This window comes from Notothenia coriiceps, unplaced genomic scaffold (genome assembly GCF_000735185.1).
Source record: "Notothenia coriiceps isolate Sejong01 unplaced genomic scaffold, NC01 NC01_scaffold00010100, whole genome shotgun sequence".
Classification (NCBI taxonomy): domain Eukaryota; kingdom Metazoa; phylum Chordata; class Actinopteri; order Perciformes; family Nototheniidae; genus Notothenia; species Notothenia coriiceps.
Genome location: NW_011342801.1, coordinates 36,892 through 51,317, shown reverse-complemented (window position 1 = coordinate 51,317; position 14,426 = coordinate 36,892). Strand labels below are relative to the sequence as shown.

The 14,426-nt window shown below is 42.3% G+C and overlaps 1 protein-coding gene across 1 annotated transcript in view; it reads left to right on the top strand.

Annotated features, from left to right (window-relative positions):
- Window positions 1-12,017, top strand: part of palm2akap2 (PALM2 and AKAP2 fusion) — a 66,555-nt gene extending 54,538 nt beyond the window's left edge. Inside the window, 8 exon segments of the mRNA XM_010771606.1 lie at window positions 4,897-5,100; window positions 5,709-6,071; window positions 6,987-7,085; window positions 7,186-7,287; window positions 7,439-8,858; window positions 9,435-9,610; window positions 10,335-10,373; window positions 11,859-12,017. Coding sequence (XP_010769908.1) covers window positions 4,897-5,100; window positions 5,709-6,071; window positions 6,987-7,085; window positions 7,186-7,287; window positions 7,439-8,858; window positions 9,435-9,610; window positions 10,335-10,373; window positions 11,859-12,017 — 2,562 coding nt within the window.
- The last annotated feature ends 2,409 nt before the right edge of the window (window positions 12,018-14,426 follow it).

The following is a 14,426-nucleotide window of genomic DNA, read 5'->3' as shown; positions in this document are numbered from 1 at the left end:
TTTACTTCTCGTCAGGGAGTATTCATTTTCTGGTAACCCCCCTGCAGCTGTGTGTGTGTGTGTGTGTGTGTGTGTGTGTGTGTGTGTGTGTGTGTGTGTGTGTGTGTGTGTGTGTGTGTGTGTGTGTGTGTCACAGTCAGAGCCTAAGTGTTTCCAGATGTGATGGCGACAGGGGGAGAATGAGACAGCGTTTAGACAGAGCATAAGACAGTGATAGTTAGCTGACTCACGATTGTATTACTATACTTTCCGGTGAATTCAGGATTTCCACCTCTTATAATATTAACCCTAACACTCCCGGTTACTCCTGGGTAAATATGTCTTAGCAACCTTATCTCAAGCTTTAAGACCAAACCTAAGCCCTGAAATCATGACTTAATCTAAACTGTGATCTAATCATCCTGCGCTGAACCCTAGAGTCGCTCTGTAATACGAATTTTAACATACTTGAAACTAATTCAAATCTATAAAGCCAAAACCTCAGCCTACATTAGATCCTTGAATTTGGCAAAAATGTAGGACTTTCTTTTGCTCTATATCCTTTTTTGGAAAAAGTCCAAACACAAACATCATGGTTGTGAGGGTGTGGGACTGTTAACACTATATTTCACATCTGTGTAACTGTTGCAGAACATTAATGGTTGTTTAAAGACTAATGGAAACCTGACTGCTGATCCAAGAGTAATAAAACGTTCTTATGGTTTCAGACGTTCAAACAAACCAGGAATAATTTTAGCTTTTTAGTACAGTTACATGATTTATTTCTGTAGTTAAACACACTCAAAGATTGCACTGTTGAACACACACACACATACACTCACTCTCTTTGCTCCGCCAGGCAGGCTCCCTCATCACAAGTCTCAGAGTCCGAGCTTTGAGGACAGCTAGTTATGCCTGGAATGTCAGCTCACCTCAATGAGAGTCAGAAACACACACATGAATACACACCTCCGATACAGACACTTTAAAGACCACACTGCTGCACAACTACAGTCCAGGGTGTCCGCGGGGTCTTAAAAAGTATTACAAGTTGATATGTTAATTTAGCGAAAATGTAGGCTATTAAAAGGTATTAAAAAGTATTAAACGGCATTTTCCAAGGTATTACATTTTGTAGCTTGTTTTCAATAAGTATATAAATTGTCCAAAGAGGTTTTATTCTACAGTCTGCCTGAATGTAATCATTGCGTAGGTGTGTAGTGTGATTCTGTGTAGTTTATTTATGGCATCCCGTTGGATTTAACGTCATCTGAACAGGGCATCGCACGCTCACTGCTTGATAGCTCGCGAAGGCCCGTTTACGCCGGTTGTTAAACAACATCGTTATGGGGAAATGCAAGTTTGCGTCCAAATGGTTGGAAGATAAGGAGGAAGGACAATCAATACTGTATATAGTAAATGTGAGCTAAAGTGTGTCGCCAATGTAACCGGTTAAAACTCAAAGTGGCGATGAGGTCTTAAAATGAATGGAAAGGGTCTTAAAAAAGGTCTTAAAAGGTCTTACATTTGACATCAGGATTCCTGCATATACCTACACACACTCCTTTCATTGTGTGTGTGTAGGAGAATACAATTTCATATGAGACATTCCAGTACTATAGTACTGTTTTCCTGAGGCAGTAACAGGATATCCTCCCGCCTGCTCGACACACACTTTGTGTCTCACACACACACACACACACACACACACACACACACACACACACACACACACACACACACACACACACACACATACATTCCTGCACATGCACGCACATACACATCCAGTACACACAATGGGTCANGACATTCCAGTACTATAGTACTGTTTTCCTGAGGCAGTAACAGGATATCCTCCCGCCTGCTCGACACACACTTTGTGTCTCACACACACACACACACACACACACACACACACACACACACATACATTCCTGCACATGCACGCACATACACATCCAGTACACACAATGGGTCAAAGGTAACAAGACAAAATACTTTGTCAGTGAGAGTGTACATGGAAGTGAGATTTGGTTCTCACATGGTCGGTAATATCATTAAGTAAATAAAAATCATTGTATTCTCTCTTTAACTAGAGACCAGAATAATATAGTTTAAACATGTTGTCTTGAGTTGTTCAGTGTCCATGGCGTAATTTATCTTCATAATTTGGCTAAAGAAAGAATTCCCTTTCGCTGAAGTTAAGCGTTGATAGCCTAGCTTTTGGTTCGATGATTTCTCAAATGAGACACTTTATTGATGCTCTCTTAGCAGTGAAATTAGCTAGTTTTTCTACATCATTCCTTAAATGCCCTTTAGGTTGTTGCTTTTACATTTAAGCTTCCCATTAGCCTCAGCTTTACTTTTTGTTAAGTGCTAACTAGCAAATGTTAGCATGCTAACACACAGCATGTGATTAACATTGGATAACATCACCTGCTTGGCAGCATCTTTAGCATTGTCATTGTGAGCATGTTAGCATGTCGATATTAGCATTTAGCTTACACTTCCAAAGTGCAGCCAAAAAAAGCAGCTAGCTTTGCAGTTCTTTATTCAACTCTACTATTTATTTCATATTTCTGTGGCTAGGTTTGTTTCCTTTATACTTTATTCTAATCAAAACTTTTAAGGTGTTTTAGTAAATATTCTCCTAGAGTACTATCAATAGATTTAAAATAGAAATGTGTGAAGTACTCCTTTAAGAGAATACGTTTAGTCAGATGTATATATATCATGCTCTTCATGACACAGTTAAAGCATGTGACTGAGCCAGATGGGTCAACAAAATGCCCTCAGGGAATGTTTTTCTTCATCAATAGAAACAGGAGACACGAGGATGAAAGGGAGGACTGGGGTGAAGGAGCACTAAAGACAAGAACATGCTTTCTAAGGGGAGGCGAGGGAGGATACAGTCGGCCATGTGACTTCCTAGACCGCTGATTCTTCATTTAACAATTCTAGAAAGGAAATGAGAGGAAGGAAAAGACGCAAATATCGAGAGAGGTTTCAACGGAGGAGAGGATGAGGACCAAGAAAAAAGGGAGAGAATAGCAGGAGCAGTAGAAAAGGATTGTACAACAATCAAGATTTTAAACTAGCCCTTTAAGTTGATACTGTGTCCTAAATGTGCAACTCGTTTCTGCATAACACATCATGTAGAACAGTAGAAAAGTCCCTGAATATCATCAAATGGCTGGTAATGCGTTCGAGTCCTTCAGTGTACGAGAGGTTACAAAGTAAAGACTTCCTCCTTATGGCTGTGTGTGCTTCAGCTGAACACTGAGCCAATTCACTGAAGTGGTCCTCATTAAATCCCAACGCACACACTCTCACATGTCACAAAGAAGAGGGTCAACAACCCCTGGTGGAAGTAAACACGTCCTCCGAACAGAGGTGTGCTCGGCGCAAGGCAGTAAATCAGGAAGCCAAAAGAGTATTTGTTGGTGGCCTCTGTAGAAACAGAAAGCCGGTCAGTATACACAGGAGTGTGTTTCTTGCTAACAGTGGATCTGGAATGTGTTGGATGGATGGTTCACAAAAACAGAAGGTCGCAGGTTTGAACCCCGGCATGCCAACGTGTCCACCAACGTGTCCTTTTAACCAGACCCTCGACCCCCGTTTGTACATCTCCTCCCTGGATAAATCACACTGTCAGTGAAATTGCAAGCACAGTTGAGAAGTACATTAATGTGGCAGTAAAGTATAGGTTATAAATGTGGCTTAGTTTAAAACATTATAAATGTGTTTTATAGAATCAGAGCTTGGTTTAAAAAAAGAATTCTGAAATAAGCTGATGATTAATATAACATCACAGTGTTGCATTAGCTGGGCATTTTTTATTTATAAGGGTGTGACATTGTGTTCACTGATGATTCAATAAATGTATTACGTAACCATTAACTGTTTTGCACACCCAGAGAAGAGTTTCCCTTTTCATAAAATAAAGTGCATTTGTCCATATATGCAATGTTTTGCAATATATTTCATTTCATTTGTGGGGATAGTTTTATTACATTTCTACACCCTATTTCCTCGTCTTGTATCTGCATATCACAATCTGTTCATACAGGCTGTGTGACCAACTCACGAGGGAAATTTGAATACTGGAAGATATATTTCTTCCTCTTATAACAACTACTAATAATGTGGCCTTGAGCCGTGCACCTGGCTGAGGTCGGGAAAATACAGGGAGTGAATATGTGAGGAGAGCAAATGTTAAGCCCTCGTTTGATTAAAGTATCTTTAACGCTGCTGAGCATGGAGTAGCTGCCAACTCCTCTGCCATGGAAACTTCAGACTTAAATGCAGAACTAGTAATATGATAAAGTTTCAAGTGGCATCTGACTCAGATCCTAAAATAAAGAAATAATTCTGACACATACTGTTAAGAGAAACGCATAGTTTCTTCCCTTATCTGCAATAAAATATCGACGAACATCCCTAACTGTTCTGTTCCTCCAAAAACTGTAAAAATGATTAACTGCCATCCCACCTGCCAGTTTGTTCAATAAAGTTTTAGATCAAATGTGAGGCAGGAAGAGTTACAGCGTTAGATTTTTTGGCCAAGTTTCCAGTACATTGATTCATTCACAGACCAGTGAAGGTCTTTGAAAGAGAATACAATATTCTTCAGCACCATGGAAGATTGTATGGTTCTTTTCTGTCATAAAGCAGCAGACTGGGAGTGATGGTGCCCCCAAGTGGTGGGAGCCTGGTCTAACATAACACAGTTCTACTGCAATGCAGACAGACAGCCTCATGTGCGTGACATGTGTCTGTTTGAGGTGTGTGCGTTTTTTAGAGATATCTTCCTGAGAAAAAGTACAGGTTCTCTTTAAATGCTTTTTTCAAGCACTAAATGAAAGTGATCAGTATCTCTGATGCTCGTGTTTGTTGCTTGTTTTGTTTACACAGAAATCGTGGCGGGCAGCCGAGGATGTCAGTGACACAACACCTAGAGAGCGAGCCCTGAAGAGCGTGAGTTTCCAGGAATCGGTCAGCGTCATCACTGACAGCCCTGCAGCCATGGAGCTGGAGAGCCAGCAGATCCAACATGGCTGCCTCAGCAGCCCCAGCAACAAAGCCCATAATGCAGTTCCTGACAGCGAGGTGATGCAGGTATGCTCATTCTCTGAGGTCAAACTCTCAGTTTTTTGTTTTCTTGATTTTTATTCACCATCTTTAAAATGTATTACCTGTGCCGGTCTATCTTGGTCTGGGTGGTATTTCATTAGAGGATTTTGTCGTCAAAATCTAACTATGCTGTACATATAATTTAGCAAATACCTTAAGCATAAATCTGAAACTTAACCGCGTTTAATTTTAATTTTGTTTTTATGTGGCCTGTCCCAAAAATCTAGACCATAACTCCAGATCAGATATGCCTTTGTCAGAGTTTCATGGACGATGCCAAAATTGCTCTCCCTGATAATTAAAATAAGATGAACATATTTAGATGACAGAAAAAATACCTGTGGAAAAAGCTGCTTCTCTTGTGTGCTTTTGTGCCAGTAAAACTTTATGTTCTCCATTTCCTGCCGTTATAAAGATGCAATTACTCCAATGTCCACTAATTGTATGTTTATTATCATCTACTCTAGTAAAATCATGATATGCTGTATGGTTACATGGCTCATTGTCTCATCTGCATTGTTCACCATTATGATAATTGTACGAGGAGTTCCAGAACATTACAGAACAACCATAGCAATCTCCTTCGTCTACAGGAGATCCGTTACTTGGACCAGGTTTTAGACGCCGCCTCCGAAAGCCCCACCAACGGAACTTCTTCTCCGTCAGAACACAGCAAGATCATCAGCATCGATGGAAACTCTCCCTCCGTCCGCATGTCAGCCTCCTCCCCCGTCAATCACCATGCAGTGGTGGTGGAGGGTCAGAGAGAAACCACGTTCCTGCACCACGAGGACTCTGCTGTGAGGACCAACGGCCACGTGCAGGGGGGGGAGACGGGGAGCGGTGGGGCCAAGTTTGAGCTGAGAGCGTTTCAGGAAGAGAAGAGACCCGCGAAGCTCTTTACCCCCGGAGAGGAGCAGCAGGTCAGGGTGGCGAGGAGACGACCCTCAGGGGAGGTAAACTGCTGAGAGATTAGGTATCAGCTGGAACAGATACAACAGACAGACACAGGAGCAAAAACTACACAGCAGTAATGTAAACGTTAATGGAGACCTTGTGTCTAATAATAATAATAATAATAAGGGCTCATATAAACAATATGTACACAAGAATAAATAAGGATTAGTACTTTTAAAGTCAGGCTTTTTTTGTCAACAAGTCTAAACTGCTTGCTTTGTTATGAGACATTATAAAATGCATGCCAAATGTATGACAGGTGTCAAAATAAATGACTTCTACTCAAAACAATTATTGAAAGTATTAATACTCTTGATCCTCTTCTAAACTGAGTCGTGAATGAAAGTTTATTCCTGACTGAAAGTTGACAAAAAAGGCTTTTTCTCTAAGTAGGTTGAAAGAAAAACACAGGTCTAAAACATTCTAAAAATAGTGTTGAGGTAAAAATAAAGTAGTATTATTATAGATTTGTTTTAGGTGTTATAAGATCTGACCAAAACCACAGCTTATACTGTACAAACCCACCTAGATCAAACCATAGAAAGAAGACCTTACACCATAGTTTTGAAATGGAAAGGATGTCGTAAGTTAAGACAAGCGCATGACGCTAGCAGTGTCAAAAGGTTAGTTGTGGTTCACATTTGAATCAGAGACTGTGATGACCAGCAGAGACAGTTTTTAAACCAACAACTGAAAGATTCAAAATGTTCATCCAAATCACCCACTTTTCATAATTCTCTTTTTAAAACAACCTGCTAAATACACTTTTGGTAATGCAATAACAAACACTTAGTACTTGCATCACCAACCTTTCTCATATCTTTATCAGCTAACGTCGTTCAAAGTTAATGCTTTCAGAAATTGAAATTTAAAGAAAGCTCTTTATGAATATTATCGCTGTCTTCCTTCCTCAGGTGGAGGAGCTGGAGCGAGAGCGTCAAGAGCTGATCAAAGACCAGGCAGTGAAGAAAAACCCCGGCATCGCCAAGCGCTGGTGGAACCCCCCCCAGGAGGTAGCCCCCCATTTCATCTTTTTAGATTTGATTTGACCCCCCTTCACTTTAAGACAAACTGACTGATTGTTTTTTTGTTTCGATCATTCATTTATTACAGATTCCTTTGGAAAATCAGCTGGACGCAGAGCAGCTCGAGTCTCTCAAGAAATACCAGGAGAGGAAACAGCATAAACAGAGTCCCACTTACACACACACACAGGTAACACACACACACACACACACACACACACACACACACACACACACAGGTAACACACATACACACACATTATTAGCTGATGATTAATTACCGGTATGTTTTGTCTCACCTTATTCTCCTCTCTTCACTGTCCCCCCATCTCGATTTGCAGCCCCAGGTTTCAGGACCTCCTACAATGGTGACCTTTGACCCAGATCTGAACAGGAAGGAGGACATTGTGCAGGAGCAGATCAACTTCTCCTCTGCCAGGAAGCAGTTTCTGCAAGGAGACGCTACCAAGAGGGACGTGGCTCCTTACATGTACTCTGCCAAACCCTTTTCCAAATCCACACCCAGGAGCAGCCAGGGGTTCAGTGACAGTATTGGAGACGCCGGGGATAGTCATGTGACCTGGTCTGATGAAGGATACGGAGCAGAGTTCACTTGTGCACGAGCGGTGATGACCATCCTGCCTGACGACGAGGAGGGGAAGAGCCCTTTCCACCCGGGTTTCCACCCCGAGGAGTCTGACTCGGGGTTAGACGAGTTGTCTCTCCGCTCTCAGGACACCACCGTGTTTAGCTCGGATAATGTTTCCGACAGCGGGGCTTCGCTACCGCCGACCCCTCAGCCCCTCACCCCGGTGTCCCCGCCGACGCCCCAGCCCACCACGCCTGTGAACGGGCAGGCCAATGGCAGCCCATCAGAATTCGAGCTGGAGTACCAGGCAGGAGTCCTCGTCCAAAACGCCATCCAGAGCGCCCTGTCAGCTCAGGACGGAGATGATTGGCTGCCCTCCGACTTGAATTCTTCACAGCTCAGCGCCCCGGTGTCTCCATCCTCAGCCTCGACAGGAAGCCCCGTGCCAGTGTCTTCCTCCCCTGCATCCTCTGGTGGAGCTCCTAGTCTCCAGTCACCCATGTCCTCCAGTCCTGCTCCATCCAACCTGTCTCCTCTGCCAGACAGACGTCCAGAAGTAGGGTTTGAGAAGCCTTTAGAGTCAGAACACGCTCTGCAGCAGCTCCAGACGCCTTCTCCCCCTCCCTCTCAGCCCGTCTCCCCCCCACAGAGAGCCAAACATGGAGGCCCAAGGATCAAAATCCAATCCTCTTATGCCAGAGCCCTCGCCTCCTCAGCCCCGGCTCCAGCTCCTGCCTCCACAGCCACAGCTGCTCCAGTGTCCCGGCCGACCCCAGTCTACCGTCCCCCTTCTCCCCCGAGCCCGGAGAAACCGGAGTTCAGCTACTTCAGCAAGTACTCGGAGGCGGCCGAGCTGCGGAGCACAGCGGCCGCAGCGAAAGGCCCCGAGGTGGAGGCGTCCAGTGGGCCGTTCCGCCTGCGCTCTAAGAAGCAGAGGACTCTGTCCATGATTGAGGAGGAGATCCGAGCCGCTCAGCAGAGGGAGGAGGAGCTGAAGAAGCAGAGGGTGGAGCAGCCCGCCGCCAGGGTCCGCCCCGGCAACACGCCTGGCAACGCTCCCAGCAACAATCAGGGTTCCGTGAGGGTGCGGCAAACCAATATCTCCCCAGCAGACAAGATGAAGAGCAACAGCCTGCCAGCTCGACTCACTCTGACAGCGAGGACGGCTCCAGGTGAGTCACTATCAGAAAAAGCAATTGGTAGCTGTTTCAATTATCAATACTTTGTTTTAGTCATTTATGAAGAAAATATTGTTTAGAAATACAAAATATTATCTGATCAAAACTTCTGAAATCAATGGATTAGCTGTTGTAACTGTCGTTTCTCATTAAGATAATATTTTGGGCGATTTTGTACTTTAAATCCAACAAAAAAATATACTTGAAGATGTTGAATGAGTAATTTATTGATAAAACAAATCAGATAAATCATGTGGTCCATGTATGGGGACTCAGTTCCCAAGCAGAGTACCCAGGTTTGAATCCCGCCTGGAACCATGTACGCATGTCATTCCCCTTTCAACTCTGTCAACTCCAATAAAGGCTAATCTGGCCCAACCTTTTTTATTTTCTTTTATAAAAATATAAATGTTTCTATGCAGCCCTGACTGCATCGCTACACATAAATGGTGCACTGAAACTACAAAACATTTATTTTCTAAATGTATTTGCTTACTTAGATCACTCATGCCTTGTGTGATGGTGTTTGTTTTAACAAACCTGTCTAACTCCATGTTTTTTTTTCTCCAGGAAAGATCGAGAAGGTTCGCCCTGCTCCCCCCGTCTCCCCCTCGCCCTCAGAGGGAGCGCTGTCTGACGCCGGCAGCGAGGACTCCGGAGGACGACCCAAAAACTACATGCAGACGCTAATGGAAGACTACGAAACACACAAAGTGAAGAGGAGGGAGAAAATCGATGACAACAGCGTGAGTATCTAACTGAATAAACCTGTAGGAGTTCTCGTTGAACATCTAACAACAGAATAACACGGGATAACAATGCCATCGTGTATCTCAGGGAGGGACAGTAGCAGAAAGTTGAGTGAAAGTTTGTGTTTCAATGGCATTAGATACTTAAATGTCACCATACCTAAATGCTTTCACACATGCCCTGTTGGCATTAGCTAACGCTGTACAACACCGAAGGGAATTTCCAAGCCAGTAGCAGGAATTGAAATTGAAAGTAAGTCCGAGACGCCGGGGGATTTCGTCTCTCATTCTTTCTATCTGAATGTGTCTTTACATGCCAGGGTGTCCAGCGGTGTGTCATTATCCGGAATAAGGTCTCTCTTGAGAAGAAGTATTCAATGTTGGCAGACCACACTGTGCAAACTAAGGTTACTGGCTTGGATGGTGGAAAGAAAAAGTTACATAACCAGAAAATGTCTCAAGCAGCAGTTTCACTTCTCCATCTGTTGGTCCATACACTTCATTTATTCCCAAACAAGGAAAGATACACCTGTGAGCAACATCACATTAAACTAACTAATCATATATACCGTAAAGCACACCTATTTCTCATGCCTTTTTCAAGATATCTAACAGAATGTATCTTGAACATCCAGCAGGCTTTTTGTTTCCCACTGTTGCAGGTATTGTTTTTCACATGTTGACTCTTTGTACTGTTGCTTCTCTCCTGCTGGTCGCTCAGTATGCCCGTTTGTTGCTGGTCAACGAGGTAACCACTGAGGTACCTGTCTCACTGTTCACTCCTTAACTCACAGACCTGGGTCAGACTCTATTCAAAAGTATTGGAAAAGCAATACATTCCCATTTATATTTGGACTGTTCCTGTAACAATTAAACAGTGGTTAGAGCTGGCGGCCCATACGCTGTGTCCGCTGCCAGGTTTCAGGCCATGTCCTCCCCTCTATCTCCCCCTTTTAACTCTGTATCTCCAAGTAAAGGCAATATATGGCCCAAAAATGTTATATAAGAAGAAAAAAGTGTCTTATCTCCTTCCATGAGCGTTGTGTTAACTTTTCTCAAATACAGACGAGTTTCTAGAGTGGAGATTTCCACTGGGAGCCACTTTCGTATTCCCCATGTAACTTACTGTATACAAGTTTGTAGATGATAAATGTAACGTCACTCATTCGGCCAGATCCTGAAAACAAAGATGGGGATGTATTATTTTAGTTTGAAACCCTGGACCGAGAAGATACTGTGAAGAAAACCTTAAAAGTTTGAAATCTGATCCCAGGTCTGCTTGTGGTCGCACTGCATTAGTGTTCTGCTCTGTGGTGTTGGTGCTGCATGTGCTTTTCCATGAATTGGTGCTGACCTTGACCCCCCCCCCCCGCCCCCCCCCCAACCCTTGCCCCATGCACTGCTTTTAGCCTCTGTATACAACTTACATTATACTACGAGCCTCAGTTAAAAAAATTAAAATACTAAAATATGTACAGTAGTTAAGGTCAAGTTGTGCTATTAAGTGTAAAGGTAAAAAAAAGAAAAAAAGATTTGTATTATTTCAAAATAATTGTTCAAATGTTGAATAATTCGTACATAATGGTAATTTTCTGTGAAATGTATCGATAAAGGTAACAAATATCATAATTTGTCTTCGGGATACAATTCTTTATTCAAAGAATAATACAATTCTTAAAATAATATGTACATTTGAGTTGTTATATTTGGTTGATGTCTATGTTGTGATCATTATGGACTGGAGGTCATAGAAACAGTACAAACTGACGTAAAAGCTTAAATAGGCCTCAGTGTTTTAATAATAATTTAGTGTCCATCCTTTTCCACTCATTTCCCCTTCTCCCTGGATTCCTGCTCACTAAACAGTCACTCCTGTGTGGAACGGTGTGCTCATGTGTTAGTCACTGTGTGTGTGGTGGTGTGTGTCTTGGCACGAGTGTGTGAGACAGATTGTGATCGGGGATCAAATCCAATATTGAAGCATGACATTTCCCCCTGAAATGGAGTCAAATAACTTTTGTTTTTACCGTCAAATACTGCAGGTGCGCTTCATTTGGTGGTTTATTAATGACTCCTTTACTGCGGGATGGTTTAACCAAGCGCTCCATCAGTTTTTGACACACTTTATGCGACGTTAAAGCCACTGTGGTGTGTTTCTTTTGTGATGGTGTTGCCACTTAAAAACATTTTTTAGTAGACAGTGCTTACGTATATGATTCTCTGACTGTTGTTTTCTAACTGACAGGTTCTGGAGGCCACTCGCGTCACCAGGAGGAAAAGCGACATGGCGCGGAAATGGGAGGCCGGTATCTACGCTAATGAGGATGGAGAAGTAGGAGAAGAAGAAGAAGAAGAGGAGGAGGAGGAGGAGGAAGAAGAAGAAGAGGAGTAAGCAGAAGAGTAAGCAGCTCCTCCCAGAGACAGTTATAGAACAAGTGGGAAGGACAAGAAGAAGAAAAAACGCAGCAAGGAGAGGGGCAAAAGTATTTATTTTACTAAAAGTATTCTTATGATCACATGACCCGTTGGCTCGACCATTGAGGCTCATCTAAGAAAAGAAGAATTGAAGGCCAACCGTATGTTAAGAGACTGAGAATGTGAGAGACTTTTAAGGTGTTGAGGCCATTTTGAAAAAGGTCAGTGACGTAAAAGACACTTTGAAAGGGTTTTAAGATGGTTTTAGAGCGATTCAAAGGTTTTAACAGTTAGGAGACGTTGAATGACTTCAATATTCATAGGAATTTCCTGTAATTTTTTTATTGAAAGATGTTCTGAGATCTGAAGATTTTACTTTGACTGGTTGCCTGAGACTTGCTGATGATGTTTTCTTGGCAATGGATGCTTGATAACAACCCAAACCATTTTCACACTGTGTGGAAAAAAAACGAAGAAAAAGAAAGACCATATTTCTGTAATTTCAGAATGATTTCTACCTGGATTTGATGAACCCAACGGGACCTGGTGCGTCACATTCAGTAAAGTTTGATATCGAGCATCCTGCAGTGCCGCAGTACACCACAGTACAGATGTGAGACACGTATGACATGTTTGTAGGAGCTTTTGCAATCACTTGAAGCATCTGTGTTCAATTTAAGTGCCGACTTGGCTGTCCTTGGAAATGCTAGGGTGGACATTTGCTAAACTAGCATCAAGGTTCAACTTTGCCTTAGATCATGAGTAATCGTAGGATGTACGATTAGTACAGAGTATGTTATCTTCTCCTATTCTGTATGAAAACAGTTTCAAAAGAGTAAAACACACAGCCGCGTTGGATAGAAAGGAAACACTACTCTTCACTGACTTCATAAAGAGGGACTGCGGGTCATGTTTGCGTCTCTTCAGTCAGTTGATTAAAGGGCTGGGTCGGGGGTTTTGTATTCTAAAAATCGCTTATTTGACCTTTACTCGCTACGTCGCTTTGCGGACCCGTGCTTTCAGATGTAAGTAGTTGTTTGATGTATTATACTGAGGTAGGACTGTGTATTGTGAACATGTATGTAGAGATTCCAGCAGGGCCGTGTATCTACTATCCCTTGCTAGCTGAGGATAAAGTTTGATAATAGAAATGTATAGGGAAAAGCGATTTATAAAAAAGTGTTCATACCATCAGCGTAGTTTCCAATTTATTTAAGAAGTACTGATTGTGTGCATGAAATGACACTCCTTTTACAACCTGAAACAAGCACACAAACAGGCAAAAATAACTACCAGTTCAACAGGCTGCAACGGAGTGTCCGTTCGTTTTCTATGTTAATACCACAGAAGTTGGATATTTGTGTGTTGAGGCTGTCAGTTTTTATACTATATATATTGAGAGAATTTCGCAGGACGTCCTGTTTCGTTAAACGACTGAAGATTTTCAGGCTTCTATTTGGGAGGCAACACTGTGGATTGTAAGGGGGCAAAACGTTTAAGCAAATTAAAAGCAATCAGAACAATCCCTGCAGCTTACAGGACTGACTTTAAATGAAAAGTGTTTCAACATGGCTGAAGAAAATGTATTTTCGAACGACTTTCACTGATAGGATTCTACTTTTCAGTCTGTGTTCGCTAGTTTAATGAAGCCTTTTAGATTATTTTCCAGCATTAGGATGTCAGGAGGATGGTGATCATTTTTCGATCATCTGCTGGCATTTCCTGTTTCAAGTGTCCTTTTGTCTAGACCTTTCAGTGTGCCCACAAACACACTGAATACAAATCTATATCATTAAAACTGAGGTAAACTTGCACAGAAATTCCATGAACTGACCATTAATGACTTTCGGTTATATTTATTGGGACAGTCCCATCCTAAGTGCAAATGATCTGACTCTATTTAATTGTAATGATGGGGAAAACAGTGCCAGTAACCACCAAGCAGAAGTGTGTGATGTGTCCATTTCCCCCGGAAACAATCACCATACCTTGGTTCCAGAAAATCCACCTCTCCCTTGTTTTTCTACACGTGATAATATATAGTGAAAAAAAGTATTTAAAGAGAACCAGTGTCCTTTTTTATGGCGGAGGTGTCATTGTGGTGCAGCAGGAAATGTGTGAATAGTTGCAACGGAGGTACAGTGATGCTGATATGAGGTTTTGCAACCGGTTTAGGCAAAAATAAAATGGTATTATGACGCATTTTTAAAAAAAAAATATTAGATTTTAGAGATGCTTGAACCCAGATCTTTTCAGGGTTGAATGGCAGAAAACTGATAGTGATGTTTGACAGTCTCCTATATCTTAGCTTTATTAACAGCACAATTTGAGTTTTAAGCAACAAAAACAAAGGCTTTGTCTCTAGCTTACTGTAGCTGCTGCAACACATACTGTGTTA